The sequence below is a fragment of the Benincasa hispida genome, chromosome 11 (assembly GCF_009727055.1).
Source record: "Benincasa hispida cultivar B227 chromosome 11, ASM972705v1, whole genome shotgun sequence".
Lineage (NCBI taxonomy): Eukaryota > Viridiplantae > Streptophyta > Magnoliopsida > Cucurbitales > Cucurbitaceae > Benincasa > Benincasa hispida.
The window spans coordinates 12,480,748-12,500,658 of NC_052359.1; the positions used below are offsets into that span (position 1 = coordinate 12,480,748).

The 19,911-nt window shown below is 33.5% G+C and overlaps 1 protein-coding gene across 9 annotated transcripts in view; it reads right to left on the reverse strand.

The window, feature by feature from the left end:
- Positions 1 to 12,010: 12,010 nt before the first annotated feature.
- Positions 12,011 to 19,911, reverse strand: part of LOC120091681 — a 30,857-nt gene continuing 22,956 nt past the window's right edge. For all 9 annotated transcript variants that reach the window (XM_039049788.1, XM_039049787.1, XM_039049784.1 and 6 more), the window contains 7 exons: positions 19,493 to 19,663; positions 17,667 to 17,981; positions 14,774 to 14,932; positions 14,075 to 14,224; positions 13,731 to 13,937; positions 13,569 to 13,607; positions 12,011 to 13,364 (listed from right to left, as the gene is read on the reverse strand). In XM_039049788.1, coding sequence (XP_038905716.1) covers positions 12,356 to 13,364; positions 13,569 to 13,607; positions 13,731 to 13,937; positions 14,075 to 14,224; positions 14,774 to 14,932; positions 17,667 to 17,981; positions 19,493 to 19,663 — 2,050 coding nt within the window. In that variant the 3' untranslated portion in view covers positions 12,011 to 12,355. The remainder of the gene's footprint in view (positions 13,365 to 13,568; positions 13,608 to 13,730; positions 13,938 to 14,074; positions 14,225 to 14,773; positions 14,933 to 17,666; positions 17,982 to 19,492; positions 19,664 to 19,911) is intronic.

A 19,911-nucleotide genomic window follows, 5' to 3' on the forward strand; every position in this document is an offset into this window, starting at 1 on the left:
TTCTTATGCCTGTTAATGACACCGACACATCGGTGCCCCGTTGCATTAATACTTTCAGCGCATCCTCTATATGCTCTTCTTCAGGATCATCAATCAGCTTGTTACCCGGTGCTTCCGGAAGTTCTTCAACTGATAAGAGTTCATTGATGTCCCTTCGCTGAACGAACACTACCTCCCTTCGATGATCACGCATCTTCAGTGTCATGGAGCTGTCGTGGTTAGAAAGGCTCTACACTACCGTAGGAATAACAAGGATGGACATTGGCAGAAAGTTCCTACCCATGTTCTACCATAACACTGGTGATGAGATCTAGTAGTGGGCCGCAGCGCAGGAAAGAAGCCCATTTTTGTGGTGACTTATGGAGTGGAAATGGGCTTTTTTCCTGCGTCGACACCACTATCGCGTTCGTCATCAAGATCGCCTCGATCACAAACTCCTCAGAAATAGCACGAACGGCCTCCAAAAAAACTCAACGGTGTCGAGTTGAGTCTGACACCACCAATAAGGTGACCTTGGTATTCTCGATGTGAGTCCAGAGGGTGGGCTCTGTTTCGAACTTGGTATGAGGCAGACAAAAGAGGAAACACCGATCGCGTACATGACTAGGCAAGTCGGAGATGGCGAAGACTATCGTATATGTCGATGTCCAATCATTTAGATAAGCTATGCGATTGTTTTTGCTCAACGTTTAGCTTGGTTGTCGCCTATAGACACTACACGATCGTTTACTTAGGGCAAAGCGATCGTCTACAAAAACTATGCGATCGTTTAAGTAATACTACGATCGATTAGCTTCGATCCAGTCGTTTTTAGGTAAATTCTATTTACTTAACGACTACATGAGTTTCTTTTTTCACCGAGAGAGAAATCTCAAACTTTTTACGAAACTTCAACGTTTGTAAATCATCTTATTTCAAAATAGAGAAACCACTTTTCCTTTTAAACTCACCGGTTACATGGAATCCAATAACCCACCCACTCATATGGTTATTTACAAAGAAAAATATATAATTATCCAATAATTAATGATTTTTAAAAGATTAAATAAATAATAATAATAATCAACTTATCATACTATATTTATAACCTATAGTTTTAATATTTCATCTCATGAAATATACAAACCATAGTTCTTTTTCTATTCCACGGTACTTAATGTAAATCTCATTTACATCAATCCTCCACTAGATGTGTCTTATATATCATACCGATTATATCATGTATAATCAAAATACCTCTTGTTAATTTGAACATTTCAAATCAACACCAAGAACTGATCCTCAACTGAATCCATTAAGCTACCAAGGGGACCTCATGGACTTGTAGCTCGAAGCTCTAACGGTACATGAATAACTGACTAAACTCTTTAGTCACAGGATCCACCATCCATTAACTGCCAGACACTCCACTTAAGGCTGACAACTGAACTCTCCTTACCACAGATATATTATGTGTCCATCTTAACCAATCAGCAGTGCGACAACCCTTCACAGATCGCTCGTAAGTACAGTTGGGTCAATAACCGTTATGCCTCTATAGTTACATCCATCTCCTTAAGTACCACTGTTTCCTCTAATGAACATAAGTGATAGTCCTACTATGACTGAGTCTTCTCTTCCAAAAAGAAGTTGTGGCCACTATGTTCAAGTCCCAGAATCAGTCCTTAAGGGAGCAATCTTTCTACTTATCCCTACTTCGGGAAAGGAGTGAATTCCATCTTGTGAATTGAGTTTCCAGCTCTCAGATCAGACAAGTCCCCAAAAAAAGTAGGCATGTTGAGTTGGCAATCTAGCCACTCTCACCCATACTAATCAAAGGACCGTCCTCAAAGGCAGGAGTTCCCAAAACACTCAGTTGAGGTCGTGTCACCTATGGTCATTTAAGTGAGATGTAAGTCTCTAGTATCAACGGCGTTATATACAGAGTCTAATCATCTCGTGGTCCAGATCTTATACAAACTCTTTGTATAGGACACTCCCGCTCGCACGTCTCCACATTAATGGTCAGGATCAACTATCTGTAGTAGTTTACAACACTTGCTAACTCTATAAAGCGACTCGTATCCGTAGTATCACCAGGATCAGGTATCCCACCTTAATCCTTATACTACAGACCTATTTAGGTTATCACTTAAGGCATGATCCACTTGTATATCACATATACATGCTTGAGTTCACATAAGATAACCAAGGAGCTTTGTTTATTGAATATGAGTAAATGTCAGAATAAATAACACTTATTTTATTCATTAAACAATGTGTATCTTTACAAAGCAACGAGACTCCGGGAGAATTAGGACACCAATCCCATCAAGAAGAACATGACTTGCAAAAGAAAAAGGTTTACAAATCCATGTGATTTTGACACACAAACTTCGATGCTTAAGTTAGAAAATAAGGAAGTACAAATAAGTTACTTATCTTTAATCATAATGATGTATTTGTATGGAGAGTTTCGTTGAGAATGACCCACATTTATCAAGGTTCATGGCCAATAGCAAGTTCCCACTTGAGAGGAAATTTAAGGGTTGGAAAGAGGGTATAAATATAAGAGTTCTTCATCCATACATAACGAATAGTTGTAGTATATTTATATCATAATATGTAAACAGTAAAAGTCCAAGGGAGACTTACAAAAGTGGTTATAGTAGTTAAGGCTTCGGGATCGGGTAACCGTTCTAAATTTTTAAAATGTTATGGGATTAAATTGGATTTGAAATTTTAATTGTGCAATAATATCATATCTGGAAAATGATTTCTTCTTCCTCTTAAAAAACCATATCTAGGATCTCCATTGACAGAAAACATCTTATACCTTCTTCTTTTGCTTATTGGTTCTGAGTTTTTCTCTTGATTCCAACCCTCCTCTGACGAGTGCACATTTGAGGTGGATGTTGTGTTAAACTTGGGGAGCAACCGTGATAAGCACCCACAATATTCCTTAAATGCAAAGCTAGAGGTCATTTTAAGATCCTTGCAAACACTCACAAAGAAAACTAACTTAGATCAAACCTAGAATCTATGATGACACTCTTATATTCTAAGACAACTCACTCCAGAATTAACCTGATCAAGATTAATTTAATGAATTGATTTAAAGATCCAATCTAAAGCAAGATTTGAAAGAAAAGACAAAACCAAAAGGGTTGAATAAACACAAGTTTTTTAGTATTGATAATTTGAATTTTCAAGAGCGTTACAAGCCACTTTAAAGTCCAAATGGTTGTAGATATGACCAAGAACTCAAAAGTGATTCAAACACAATTAATTGCAAGTTATAGAAAATAAGACATAGGAACTTAAAATTTAATTGCATACTAATTAATAAGTCAAAATGCAAAACCAAAATGTAGACAGTCTCCAAATTGTCTTAAATATTTCCTCTAGAAGGCAACAGGCTTAATTCTCACGTTTGACAATGTTTGACGGCATGTTTTCTCATGCAATACACACTTGACAACATTTTTTATTTTTTGACCTCCATGCCATCTTCTAGACTGTAAGACTTTTTTTTTTTTTCGTGTCATCTTCATGTCATTCTCTTCTTGATTTATTGAACTAACATTATATATAAATTTGGACTCAATAATTTATCGATTCTTGTGAATTAACTAGCTTTTGAAGATGTAGCATGAGAGCCTCTTGAATCTTCTTTGTCTTGCTTCTTGTAATTGCTTCTTTGCATACATGCAATGGTTCAATAGTTGAATTCACATCAAACTGACATACGCAATTCGTACCGAGGTCATGCCGAAATTGCTTTCAAAGCAGTGGCTTCCACAACACAACACTTTAGAACCGGATAAACGACTAATGACAAGTTTGACCTAAGGCTAATAAACTGTGGTTCTAGAATCGCATCCATATCAATAATCAATATCTATAAATATCAAAAGCTATCAGTATCAATATTCAGTGTAAAAAATCTATATCAATATCCATAAATAAAAAGCTAGCATTTTTCATCCCAAATCTCTCTAAATTCATTCTCAAATCCATATCAATAAACTATATCTATATCCAAATCCATATGATAAGTACATTTGTTATCTTTGTTGGTTCATATTTAAAAAAACAATAAACAAGAAAACATTTTCATTCCTATGCGTTTTTTTTTTTTTTTTTTTTTTTTTTTTGACACATTTGCGTGAAGAATATTTTTCTAATATGCATAATTTATGGACTAGGTTGGATAAGTATATAAAAACAAGTTTTCGGATAAATAAAAAAGTGTCTCATTTCTTATCATATTATTCAGCAATGACACTTATATAACTAGAATATAAAAAAGGCCATTCTAGTAATATATTATTTGATTATGTCTTCCAAATGAAAATAAACATCATCAATGGGTGGTTTTTATTCGATTGCAGCCTCTTGGGAGAGAGAGTCTTATGGGCTTTGAGAGACATTGGTTTTTATTGGGTGAATTGTCATTCAAGATCACCATTATTGCGTTCATTGACATTGGTTATGTCGTAGATTAGGGTTGAAATTATTTAAAATTTCTAAATTACATTTGCAATAAATTTTTTAGATAAAAGACTATCATGGTTTGACCTAGTGGTAAAAATGAGACATAGTCTCAATAAATGACTAAGAGGTCAAGGGTTCAATCAATTGTGACAATAGATGTCCACGGGGCGGGGCAGGGTCGGGATGCCATTCCCATCCCCGTCCTCGCTTCCCATTTCATTCCCACGGGGAATTCACAGGGATTGGGTTCTCCGTTTTTTTTTTTTTTTTTTTTTTTGTAAAAAGTCAATTAACACGGGGATCGGGACGGAGATTCTCGTGGAAGTCAATTAATTTAAATCACTAAGTGAGCAAATTTTAAGTAAATAATTAATTTTATCACCAAATTTTTTATTATTGTTAGTTTTACATGACAATTTGAATTTAAAGATAAATTACTCAAATTTTGGCCTAAAAATTTAATTGATTTTTTAGTAGAAAGAAATAAATATAAATCAAATTATTCACATATATAATCTAAATTTAAAAATTCAATTTAAACATATCATATATCTTTTCCAATAAATAATCAAATTTGAAAATAAATGTAATATTTATATAATAATATAACAACATAACATTAGATAACTATACTAAAAATATGTAAAAGCTAATCGGGGTGGGGGCGAGGATGGGTAATGCATACCCCGTCTTCGTCCCCGTTTAGCTCACGAGCAATTTTTCCCTCACTCCCTCCCCCATTCCCCATCCTGTTCGAGATGGGCCCCGAATAGGAAAATTGGACATCTCTAATTGTGACCACCTACTTAGGAATTAATTTCCTGAGTTTTCTTGACACCAAAATGTTGTAGGACCAAGCGGATTGTCCCGTAAGATTAGTCAAGGTGCGTATGAACTAACTCGTACATTCACCAATATAAATAAAATAAAATAAAAACATGATATTTTTAATAATCACATTGAAAATAATGTATTTTAAATCGGATAATAAATATTTAAAGATTTAGAAAAAATGAGATTTGGTTACCATGTGTGATGCTAAAAGATCTTCTCCACCTAGAATTCTCAAAAGGATAATACTTGGTGCAATTCGAACCTCTTTTATCTCTGTGCATCCCTTTTCATCATTTATATCTAAAAAATATTAAAATATTTCAAAAAAAAATAAAATAAAATTAGCACATGACAAATTATGATTGGACAATTTAGTGAGATATGACAAGATATGTGATGCTCGAGATGTACCTAAATATTTTTCTTCTCAAAATATCCTCAAAGATGGTTTGCCATAATTATGAAGATTCTCAACTTTTGCTATTTCAAACCTTGAAAACTGGTATACAATCCAATTTTCAAATCTTTATAACCATGGCTAACTTAGACAAAGGAAAAACAAGAAAGAAAACAACAAAAATATTATAAATATGTTAAATTAAGTGTAACGTAGATATCCATTATTAGTGTCTATTAGCCATGTGTCACTTATTCATTACCTCATATGTTGTCCATGTGTCTCAACATTACACACTATTAGTGTCCATATAATCCCCTTCTTACTTGACAAATTACCTATAAATACTAGCATTTGATAGATTTTGAAAGACACACATATATTAAAAAAAAATTGGAGAAAGTGGAGAAATTTATGTTTTGTTATTTTATTTACTTTATTTATTTATTTATTTTATATATTTATATACTATATTATACTTATTTTAATATTTATTCATTTTATTATATATTATTATTATATTATATTTTCTCCATATCTGTGTTCTTGTTGTGCGTCGTCGTGCTCTTCAATTTCACAATACATTATCAACATGAGCTTCTTTCATTTCCCCCACTGAAGGTATATTTCCTCCACAAAGATAGGTCCTAAAGGTATGTCGATTTTTCTCTCTTTGTTATAATTAATAAATTAAATGTTGTTTTACATATTTGGTATATATTAAATTTCTAATATAAATATAATATATTTTTTAATAGTGTTACTATGAAAAATATTATAAAATTAGAATTTGTAGCATTTGCTATTAATGGTAATAATTATTTGTCATTAGTATTTGATGTCAAAATACACTTGGATGTCATAAAAATGTATTCATCAGAAAAAGAAAAAAAAAAATCTTCCTAAAGCTCGTCGTAAATGGATGCACTTGAGGCTAAAAAAATTTAAATCAACATGTTAATAAGACATTTTTCTATATTCCGGATATGCTTCTACAGTAGCAATATCGAGAGAAATATTTTAAAAATATTTTGCAGTCATTTTTTGTCTTTTTGTGCCTGAATGAAATAACGAGTTATTGATTAAAAAATATATATGAATCTCAGCCAACTAGAGTAACAACATTCCTTGAAGTGAATGTTGTAAATTTTAATAATCGTGGATGAAAAATCATGAATCTTGATCAACTAGAACAACAATTTTGCTAAAGTGAATTTTAATAATCGTGGTCATGGTCGAGGTCGTGATCATGGCAGAGGAAGAAATAATTATTATTTTCGTGGTGGTCGCTCTAATCATTCAAATTTCAAAAGAACCACATAAAATTATGATCACAAAAGAAAAGCTTCACAAGATAAGAGTCCAAAAAGTATTGAAAATAAATGCTTTTGATGCAGATTGACTGGGCATTAGTCACATACCTGTCGTACGTCAACACTTAATTAATCTCTACCAAGCATCCCTGAAGGAAAAAGAGAAATGTGGAAGTAAATTTTGCATATCAAGATAATGACATATTGACCCATCCCATATGATAAATTTGGATGTGGCAGACTTCTATGAATCTCCTGAAGAGAAAATCAGATGAATTAATGGAACATCAAGTGTTTCCTTTAACTATGAAAATATCTAGACTTAACATTGCTTTTTTTTTTTTTTTTCCATTCATCTCCATGTTTTTTTCCCCTCTTAATAGATGTTAACCTTTGCCAAATATTGTTTTTCTTATTGTAATTATTTTTTTTTTAATAAAGGAACCTAGATTGTTTTCATATGTTGGGTGATTAAAAAATGAGTAAAGAGGATCTATGTCCGACAAACAGTGCAACTACTAATACAATACTTACAAGCAAAAAATATTTTTCCAAATTGACAATGCTAGAAGTAAAAGTTAATATAAAATCAGGTTCTGCAAACCTAATTGAAGGGTTTGGAAAAACAAATATTATTTTGCCTAGAGGAACAAAATTTACAATTGACAATGCATTGTTCTCTAGTCAATCAAAGAGAAATCTACTTAATTTTAAAGATATATGTTGCAATGGTTATCATATTGAGATTGATAGAAAGAATAATATGAAGTATTCTTATATCATCTCTATTGTCTCATATGAAAAACGTATACTGGAAAAGTTGTCTGCTTTATCTTCTAGATTATATTGTACTCATATATGAGTAATTGAAACATATGCAACAATGAACTTGAAATTCATGAATCAAGGCATGTTTACAATTTGGAATGACATATTAGGTCATCTAAGGTCTATAATGATGAGAAGAATTATTGAGAATTCAAATCGACATCCATTGAAAAGCCAGAAGATTATTCAATTTAATGAAATATCATGTGATGTTTGCTCTCAAGGAAAATTATTTATTAGACCATAATCAATTAAAGTAGGGACTGAACTACCTACAATTTTAGAAAAAATTCATGATGATATATATGGACCTATTAACCCACCAAGTGGACTATTTAGATATTTTATGGTATTAATAGATGCATGTAATAGATGGTTGCACGTGTGCTTATTATCAAATCGAAATCTTGCATTTGCAAGATTACTTGCTCAAATAATTAAGTTAAAAGCACAATTTCCTGATTATACAATTAATACAATTCGTCTTGATAATGCTAGTGAATTTACATCGCAAGCTTTTGATAATTAAATTGTATGTCAATTAGGATAAGTGTTGAATATCCTATAGCTCATGTTCATAAAACGTTTGCAGTTCATTGTTAGACCATTGCTTATGAGAGCTAAGCTTGGGACATGCTATTTTGCATGCAGTGTCACTTGTACGTTTTAGGTCAGTATCTTATCATAAGTACTCGTCATTACAATTAGCTTATGATCATGAACCAAATATTTCCCATTTGAGAATTTTTGGATGTGCAGTATATGTTTCAATTGCTCCAACACAACATACTAAGTAGAGGTGTTCAAATAACCCGACAACCCAAACAACTCGGACTACCCAACCCAAAATGTAAGGGTTGGATTGAGTTAGTTTTGTTCTTGGGTTGGGTTGGGTTGAATTTTTTTATTTTTATTGGGTTGGGTTGGGTTGTGGATTGGCTTAAAAAAAATTGGGTTGACCCAACCCCACCCAAATTTTATATATATATTCCTCTTTGTTTAAAGTTTGATTACTTTGTATTGATTAATTTGTGATTTTTTAATATTTTTCTTTTAAAATTGTTATGATATATATATATATATATATATATTTAGTTTACAATAAATATCATAGATATTTGGTATTTAGCATTTTAATTTTATGAGATCTTAGTAATTAGTCATGTATTGTAAATTCACATATTTTTTTATTAAATTAAAAAAAAAGTTATAATCCGACAACCTAACCCAACTCAACCCAAATTTTCAGGGTTGGGTTGGGTTCGATTAGAAACTTTATTTGGGTCAATTGGGTTGCCAATCAAACCAACCCGAATTTTCGGGTTGGTCCATAAAACAACCTCAACCCAATCCAACCCAATCTATGTACACCCGTAGTACAAAGATAGGTCCTCAAAGGAGGTTAGATATATATATTGGATATGATTCTCCATCAATTATCAAATATCTTAAACCCCTGACGGGTGTATTTATTGCATGATTTACTGATTGTCATTTTAATGAGACAAATTTTCCAACATTAGGAGGAGAAATTAAGAAATTGAAAAAAGAAATTACATGGAATGTATCGTTATCATCTCATTTAGATCCCCGTACAAATCAATATGAACTTGAAGTTTAGAAAACAGTTCATTTGCAAAATATAGAAAATCAGTTACCAGATGCATTTATAGATGCAAAGAAAGTAACTAAGTCATATGTACCAGCTGCAAATATTCCATCCAAAATTGATATACTAATGCAGCAAGTTGTCACTAATGAGTCTGGAATACACCAGAAGCGTGGTAGACTAATAGGTTCCAAAGATATAATTCCCTTGACTTTACTATATCTAAAATCACGCATATGCCCCCAAAGGCCTAACTAATTTACACCATACCTTTTTTTTTTATTATACTCTTCTACTACGCCTCTTATCTCAATACTCCTCTCTTGCCATCAACTAATAAAATTCTCAAAAAAGAAAAATAATTAATAGTCAAGAATACTTGGTTAAGGATGTAAATACCCATGAAGAAATTCATGACATGACTAATGAGGAATGTGGAATACATAAAAATAATGATGAAATTTCAATAAACTATATCATGACAAGAAAAAAATGGAACTGAATTCATGTAGTTATTGACAACATCTTTGCTCTTGATATTATATCTGAAAATGAGGATTCTGAACCAAAATCTATTGAAAAATGTCGACATAGAAAAGATTGGCTTCAATAGAGAGAAGTAATCAAGGCAGAATTAAACTCAATTTCAAAACGTCAGATTTTTGGACCAGTAGTCCAAACACGAAAAGGTGTCAAACCTATGGGATACATATGGGTATTTGTGAGAAAAAGAAATAAAATAAAAATACGGTCACAAGATATAAAGCAAGACAAGTTACACAAGGTTTCTCATAAAAACCTGGTATTGATTATGAGGAGATATATTCTCCGGTGGTGGATGCAATTACACTAACATATTTAATTGGTCTGATTATGTATGAGAATCTAGACATGCATCTTATGGATGTAGTCACAACATATTTATATGGATCTCTTGATAACGATATTTATACGAGAATCCCAATAAGATTTAAAGTACCTGAAACATATAAATCTGACTCCCGAGAATTGTAGTCAATAAAGTTGGTCATTATATGGATTGAAACAATCAAGACGAATGTGGTACAATCATCTAAGTGGATATTTGTTGAAAGAAGAATATCAAATAATTCAATATGTCCATGTGTTTTTATAAAGAAATCATAGTTAGAATTTGCTATTATAACTATATATGTTGACGACTTAAATATAATTGGAACTCCGAAGAGCTTTCAAAGACGATAGAATATTTTAAGAAAGAATTTGAGATGAAAGATCTTGGAAAAATAAAATTTTACTTTGGCTTACAAATTGAACATTTAGCATATGAGATATTTGTTCATCAATCAACTTATACAAGAAATGTTTTGAAAAGATTTTAAATGGACAAAGCACATTCATTGAACATTCCAACGGAAGATCATTCACTAGATGTGAAGAAAGATATATTTCGACCTTGAGATGATAATGAAGAACTTTTTGGTTCTAAAGTACTATATCTTAGTGCAATTGGTACACTTATGTATCTTACTAATAATACAAGAATAGATATTGCATTTTCAGTAAATTTATGAGCAAGATATAGTTCTTCTCCAACAAAAAGACATTGAAACAGAATTAAGCATATACTCCGTTATCTACGAGGAACAATCGATATGAGTTTGTTTTATTCAAATAAATCAAATTTGGATCTAGTTGGTTATGCAGATTCTGGATATTATATCCATACAAAGCTAGACCTCAAATAGGTTATATGTTCACATGTGGAGTAACTGATATATCATGGCAATTGATGAAACTGACCATAACAGCTACTTCCTCAAATCATGCTAAAATTCTTGCAATTGACGAGGTTAGTCAAGAATGTGTATAGTTATGATCAATGACTCAGCACATTCGATGAACATGTGGTTTGTCTTCTAGTAAAAATCTTCCAACAATATTATACGAAGACAGCACAACATGCATATCCCAAATCAAAGAAGAATATATTAAAAGAGATAGAACAAAACATATGTCAGTGAAACTTTTCTACTCATGATCTTAAATAAAATGACGGCATCATTGTACAACAAATTTGTTCGACTTACAAAAGCATTACCTACCGCAACCGACAACTCAAAAATCTCAAGTAATGTTTTCTAGCAGATTTTCCTTGTAAGGTTTTAACGAGACATATTTCATATATAATAAACATCTATTATAAATATATTCAATTGGGGGTAGTGTATATGCAAATTATAAGTATCCATTGACTATGTGTCACTTGTCCATTACCCATGTATTGTCCATTTATTTCAAGATTACACATTATTACTGTCCATGTAATTCACCTCGATTATCTATATGACGTTTTATGAGTTTTGAAAGACACATAATGGTCATCAATCTAAAAAGATTGGAAAAGTAGAAAAATTCATATTTTGTTATTTTGTTATTTTTTGTTATTTATTTATTTTAAATATTTAATATTTATATTTATATTTTTATATTTATTTCATTTATTATATATTATTATTATATTATATTTTCTCTATATCCGTGTTTTTGTTGTACGTTGTTATGCTCATCAAATTCACAACCAAAAAAAAATCTTCATACCTTAATAATTTCATTAAGATTGTGAGATAAATGTACAAAGAGAAGATCATGCTACCTTCTCAGAAAAAAAAAAAAATTAACAAATTAGAAAAAGAAAATGAACCAAAACAAAACAAAATTGCCAAAGCCCTCTTAGCTAAATCACGAAACAAAAATTTGTCAACCATAGAATCAAACGTATAGTTGAGCATTTAGCCATTCAGCCTTGGAAGCTTTATTTGTACAGCCTTCCATCAACCTTCTTCCGAGATTCAATGTGATGTTGCTTCAGATATCCCAAAAATGCAACAAAACCATGTCATCCTACCTTAATTTAACTCAACCATCACTAGGTGGCTGATGTTTTTTTCTCTTCAATTTATTAAGAAACGAGGCAATACGATCATTGTCATCGTTATCAACTTCTAAGGGAGTACCAGAACTGCAATCAACTTTCTTCAATCTTTTTTGCAAAAAGCCGACTAGAGTGCAGTTATCAACCTCCTCAACTGCCTCCAATGTTCCTAACAAACTCGTATTTGTACTACTATGTTTTCTCTTCTTTGATTGATTACGATGACGAGGCTCATTCATCCCCAACCTCTCCTGCTCCACTTGTTGACAAGAAAGAAATGAATAATTGTGGTTTTTATGTGATGTTTTGCTATTTTTCTTCCTTCTGCCTTGGGGTTGCTTGCAAACCTCATGGCTTTTATCTGTTGATTTGTCCACGGAATAACTGTCCACACCTTCACCGTCAATTGTCCTAAGTTCTAAGCAACTGAGCGGTAACGAGAAACTGTTACTGTCATCCAGATCTCTGTCTGCACCACTCTTCCCCTTCAATTCTTCGATATCATCCACGGTAGTACTAGCCAACAATGTTGTATCTGGAAGGATGGAGGGATTATATTCATCCATGTCGTTAGTCATTTCGGACAGTACCGAGACTCCAGAAGATCCAGTTGAGTTTTGATTTTCTTCTGGTTCTGAAAAGAATACATCTCTTTCAGAAAGCTTATCTGCAATTTTGTTCTCAAATACCTCCAGACCATTCCCATCAACAGTCTCGGTGAAGTCACTGTTGGTCATCTCACATTCCTTACTACTCAGCTGCACCCCAACGCTCCGAGTGTTCAAATTCTGTTTAGCACACCACTTGTTAGAATGTAGCTCCAGAACCCCTGTTCTCTTCACGGTACAAGCTTCATGCCTATTTCGTTTTCTTGGAGGCTTTAAAGATTGAACTTCCTCTGGGACAGAAGAGGTATTATTTGCAATACCCACCCGAGCGGTTGCATCAGCCTGATTCCTCTGGTAATTTGATTTCCTCTTCCTTGGAGCATCACTGCAGAAAAATATGTAGTTCATTCAACTTGCAAATTCTAACATGCATGCTAATGCAGGGTATATAAAGCTGCAAACTTACAAACATGAAAGAAAAGAATTAACAAGAGCTTCAATGCCAGACAATAAATTTCTTTCAGAAGAAAAGAAAAGAAAAGAATAAGACAGCCGGGCTCTAGATCAACAAAGAAAAATCATAACCTACCCAGTAGCACTCTTTTCATTCCTCGACACTGGCATCTTCCTGTAGACCAAGGTACCGCAAGTCAAAACTAGAATCTTAAAAATAAAACAAACAAATATGTATATATAGATAATAGATTTTGAGTATAAGACAAGTAAATTAAAGGGTCATATTCTAACTAACCTCGTCTTCGCATTTCTTTTTGGGGCAGGTTTTGGATCATCAGTATGACATAATATATCTGTATTTAGCCTGGGTCGAAAGTCAGCAGGACCAAGAGCAGGACGCTCTGATTCCCTATCGACAAAGTTGCTAATAAGGGCAGCCTTCTGAATCTTTCTAGCTTCCTGGAGCAAAGGAACTTCATTGGGAAATAACTTCTTCCATCTCCTATTACGAAGAACAATTTGATTTAGAAATAAGAGAATGCTAAACATTTTAAAGTAGCATCTAACACACAAATGTTTTATATTGATAAGAGGCTTTCAAGTAACAGGAATTTATAGACTTAATCTGCACACCAATACCTCCGACAGTCATTATCTGTACGTGATGGTACACATGCAGCTACCTTAGCCCAGCTATATCCATGTTCCTGAATTGCTATCTCCAGCCTTAAATCCTCCTCTTCTGTCCATTCACATCTTCTCAAGGAAGGATCTAAACAATTAAACCATCTGCCATCACAATTAATAAAAAGTCAAATCGGAGCAAATAACTAGCTACTTGTTAATGCATTAAGCTTCTTTTTATTCTGGTTAGGGAGACACTAAAGATAACTGAAGATGGGGGAGTGGAAGAGATTATTGATGCTTTGGCTTCTCGAACTAAATCCGTGTGATTGGTCCAAGGAGTTTAGAAGTAGGAATCGTGAACTCCACCACTCCTTGTTTGGCCCAAGGAATTTATAGGTCCCACCACTAAAAGACATCAATTTTATGCTTTATCACTCCTTATATACTGGGTTAACTCCTTGGACTTCACATCTCCTTAGGGTTCACACTATTCTACTCCTTGCCATAGACACCCACTTATCAAAGGTAATTGCAGGGTATCTACTTTCTGGCCACTTTTTTAATTCAGGCTTGAGTTAGTGGATATTGTCCCTTATCCCCCCCTCCCGGGGCTTCCCTCTCACCCCAAGAAAATAATAAAAATAATGATAAAAAGATTAATAAGCACTAAGCTAATAAAAACGAGGCATAAAATGGGTCAACTTAACACACCTTTCTCTGCATTGAACTTGATTTCGACCAGGTAAAAATTCTGCTTTCTTGTTCCAATTTTTGGGCCCAAGGAGCAGAACAGCAATTTTCAAGCGATTGTCTTCATCTGGAGTGAAATGACCTCTTTTTGTCCTAGCTGGGTCAAGGGATTTTTTCCACCTGAAAATAGAAAATTCATTATAGCAATTGAATGACTGCAATAGAAAACCAACCATATGTCACGGAGCAATACTATGATTGAGACCATAATATTCAAATAACTTGGTGTTTCCATAAATGTTCTTCTTTTCCATCCAAAAATACAACTGAAAGTGAATAAAATATAATGAGAAAAAAAACGATAGGAACCCTATCATAGTATTATTTAGATATTGATGGTATATTAATAATTGGTTAGAGAGGTGGTTATGGTATCAGAGCATTAAGGGGATAGTAAGTGTAATGCCTCATGCCCAAGATTGGAACCATGATTCATAATCTAGATTTGGCACCTGATGGCCAAGAATTTCCTTGAATCCCTGGGACCTGACAACATCTTCATTTACCTGTCTTGAAGTGCTTCTAAGAGTGAAGACTATCCTCACAAACCAACACAAGTCCTTTCAACATATTTTGTCCTCACTCACATACGTCCTCAGAAAATTTCCAACAAGTCACCCAACATAAGATTGTTCAAAGGCAAGCACACATTCTTATTTTCATTTCTTTTGATAGAAACTACTGTTTTCTTTGAGAAAAAATAAAAGAATACAAGGGTCAAGGGCATACAAAAACTAAGCCCACAAAAAAACCTCACTTAAGAAAGGATTTCTAAGTAAGTAAAATATTGCCTAGGGAACAATTACAAAACATCTTCAAAATCGTAGCCCAAAGAAACATGAAACCTCACCAAAGACCAAACCTTACTAGGATCCCTCTCCACACCTCGATCCCCTCAATGATCCTATAATAACACACATATCCTCGCAAACCAAAGAAAACGATATTCTTTTTAAGGGCAGATGGAGGAGGAATTCCCCAATCATCAACCAAACATCCCTCTGGCAAGCAAGTATAAAATCGAACTCTTAAAAGAACCCATTCCAAACGGATCTCGCAAACTGGTACTCCCAAAGAAGGTGATCCAAGTTTTCCTCAACCTTCTGAGGAAGGAACAACAAAATGACCCATTAACGAAGACATCTTTCTCAGTAGCCTATTCATCGTGTTCACACGACCAAGCAAAGCACACCAAGAAAAGAACTTGACTTTCTTTGGCATCTTAATCTTTGATAAAAAAATCAAAAACCAACTCAACAATAGGAGAAGGATCCAATAAAATCCTAAAGAACGACTTACAAGAAAGGCCCTCCAAAGGGTTAGGACTCCAAACACAAGCATCCCTACTCCCAAGCCTAAAGTCAAAACCCTCGATCCATGATAGCAGAGAGGCCACCTCCATAGTTTCCCTATTGGACAATAGCCGACGAAAACTAAAGAAGAAAGAACAGAAATCCCCAACCAACCCAAAAGGTCTAACACAAAACAATTTTTCAAAAAGTACAAATGTTATAATTGAGGAAACGAAAAAGATTGGGATCTATCCCCACCTAATGATTTTCCCAAAAATAGGTTTCCTTGCCATCCCCCATAACACAAAAAACAAGAGGGGAAAAGAAAGGAGCTGAATAGAAAAATCTTTCAACAGATTTTGGTGTCTGCCTTTAACCTCTTTTGATAGTAGCTATCAATTCTGTTAAAACCTTTTCTTAACCATACTTCCATATTCTCAGGGTCTCTCATTCAAATGTGATCTCAACTCATTCACGTATGCTTCCTAAACTCAAGCATTACATGTCCCTATTCTTCCGCCTTGGTTTGCCCCCAAACCACATTTTACTAAGAAATGTTCTAGTTCTACTTAATACCATTTGTAATGCCCTCAAGCCCATGTTTCAAAACCCATATTTGGCACTTGATGGCACCAATATTCCTCTGCATCTCTCGAGACTTGACAACATCATGGTTACTTATCTTGAAGTGCTTCTAAGCGTGAAAATCATCTTCACAAGCCAATACATGTTCTTTCAACATGTTTTGCCCTTCTCACATGCATCCTAGGACAATTCTCATGAGGTGACCCATCATAGGATTGTTCCAAGGCAAGCACACCTAACTTTTAAGTTCTTATGATTCAGTCAACGAAAAGGAAAGTGCATCTTGTGAGTATAGGTAGTAGCTATCAAGTCCGTTACGAGCCTTCCTTGACCAAACATTCATATCCTCATGGTCTCCTATTCAAATGTGATCTTGATCATTCATGAACCCCTTCTAAACCCGAGTGTTATATTAAGGATATGTTACTAATTAATTAAAGAGGTTGTTGTTAGAGTATTATCGGGATATTAAGATATTTACTTATTCGTAATTAGTTAGAGAGGTTGGTATTTAGTTACGAATAGAGGGAGGGAGAAAGGAGGAAGTTAGAGAATTTTTTAGTTGGTTTTAGGCTTGAGTTAGTATACTCAAGATAGGGGAGGTATCAAGTACCTCTTGCAACTGTTATTTTTTATATTTCAATATTTCTTTTCTAAAAAGGAAACGAAATCTTAATACCCAAAATATAATAAAAGTGCAATAAAAAAAAATCAAAGTTAAACAGAGAAAATAAAAGCATTAAGGATCCTTCATATCTTTTAGTTTGAATTGGAATGTTTTTATTTTCTCATGATTTATTTTTTGATCTTTTATATTTCAATATAGTTCGGTTAAATCGAAAACATGAGCCTATCGACATGGTAAAAACTCTCTAAACATCTCAAGCCCATTCTATGAACACTTTCTTTCACTATGAGAAAGGACTGAAGTATGAAATGCAAAGATGAACAGGTCAGATATTGTAAATAAGATCAACCTATTAGAGCACTGTGTGCCAGCTCGTCCTTCTAAAGTAGAAGCTACTGCCTGCCAATCTCTCACGCCAAATATAGCAACAGCAGATCGAAGTTTATCATCCTCATCTTTGGTCCACTCCCTCTTTAATATGGAAGCGTTTAAACTCCTTTGATACCGAGACAAGCACTGAAAAGGAGTTCTGTTTGTACCTGATGAAACTGCTATCTCGATCCAGTTATTCAACCCCTTCTGTTGGATAGTAAACAAAAGATTCTTATCCTCACTTGTAGTCCATGGATCTCGATTAATTAGGGGGTCTTCAAAATTCAACCACCTACAAGGATTAGCAAATACAATCATTAAGTCAGAAAATATATAGTAAAAGCGTGTCATTCAAGGAAACACAAGACATCACAGATGTCTGTGACAATTGCCATCACAGACATAATGAAGACCACTGTCTGAATAAGGCATTTGTTACAAGTTGGTCCCACCTGTACTATAATATGAAGGCCTTCCACTATTATTCAAAACCAATTATGGTCAATATATCTGTGATGATGATCGTCATAGACCTCTGCGATGCTGATTGAAGTTGACATGCTTCAAAGAAAATCAACATGGACTCGTCAAGAACTGAACAGATTTATACCAGTGGCAAAAGCCTCTGTATTGAAAAAATAAATAATCTACCAAAGTAAAGGTAAAATAATACCATCACCATACAGAATTCCCTTCAAGTCTGGTCGAGGAAATCTGTGGCATACAAAGTATGCCACAAATTCTAACAGCTTGAAAATTATTCAAGAGCCTAACTTCTTGAGATGAAAGGATTTTCTACAGTATTGTTTTCACATCAAGAAAAATTAGGAAAGCACTAGCAAACTATCTTGGTTTCGGTTCATTTGGGTCCCTATACTTTCAACTTTGGTTCATCTTGGTCTCTTTACTCTCAAAATCTTTAATTTGGTTTTTGTAATTTCAAATTTGGTTCATTTTAGTACTTGAACTTTAAAAAAGTAACCATTTTTATCCCTTAAAAATGAAAAAATAATAATAATAATAATAAAGTAAATGGACCAAGATGGTCACTTTTTAAAAGAATACGACCAAAATGAACCCAAATTAAATGTACGAGGACCAAAATGAACATTTTTAAACTATAGGATCCTAAACGAACAAATTTGAAAGTATAAGAACCAAACTGAACCAAAACCAAAAGTACAGGGACCAAAATAATATTTTCAAAAGAAAAAAACCTAGCTAAATATATCTCATTTTCAATTTAGTCCCTATCAACGAAACAAAAACAAACAAGAATACTACAACATAATTAAGCTGGAAAAATACAAGCATTTTACTTTAAATATAGGTCTCAACTTCATCCTTTATTCTTTAATGTATTAGGTTTGTCAAGCGAGTGCTAGTCCTCGCTATCCATAAAAGTTGAAAAGTAATCATCTAGATATTTTTAAAAAAATGTTGTATCGTTAAGGTTTTCTAAATAAGGTAAGGCAGATCATTTAAATCAATAAGACAAACGACTTTTGACCTTACTTGTAGGTGGTAAAGGACTAAATTGAAGATAGGTCAAACGAACCTAACCTACACAGGATTAAATTGAAATTTCTAAAAAACTAGAAATAGATTTTAGAAAATATATGTATATGTATGCATACATAAATGACTAGAGATTAATTTATAGAAAGATGGGTCAAAAAAATAGTTTTCAACCATATTTCTTGTAAGCAAAGCAAAGGAAAACTAAAATTATGGAAGTGAAGAGGTTTAAAGAAAATCTTGTTGTACAAAAAAAATAAAATAAATAAGTCCTGAAGTACATACCTTGCTTCACATTCTGCTCCTGAGCGACCATGAAGATACATGGAAGCCAATTTGTCCCAATTAACTTTTGGCAGAAATTCCCTTATCTTTTCAGGAGTGATGTCAAGGTCTTTTATTGATGCAAGAATGTTATCCAAATCATCCGAATCCGCAGAAAATCCTTGTAGCCCACTGCCAAATACCATAATAACTTTTGTAAGGCTTCTAAAAAGAAGAGAAGAAAAAGGGAAAGGTGAATCACCAACCATCCCTCTCTATCTCGGTAAACACAAATACATAGATCAAATTACAATGGAGAGAAACAACCCTCCCAAAATAGCAAAATAGCAAAATAGCAAAATGACACAAATAAACCACAAGTAGGTAGGAAAAAGGATAAGTAGTTACAAAAAGAATTAGATACAACTTCTTATCCCAAA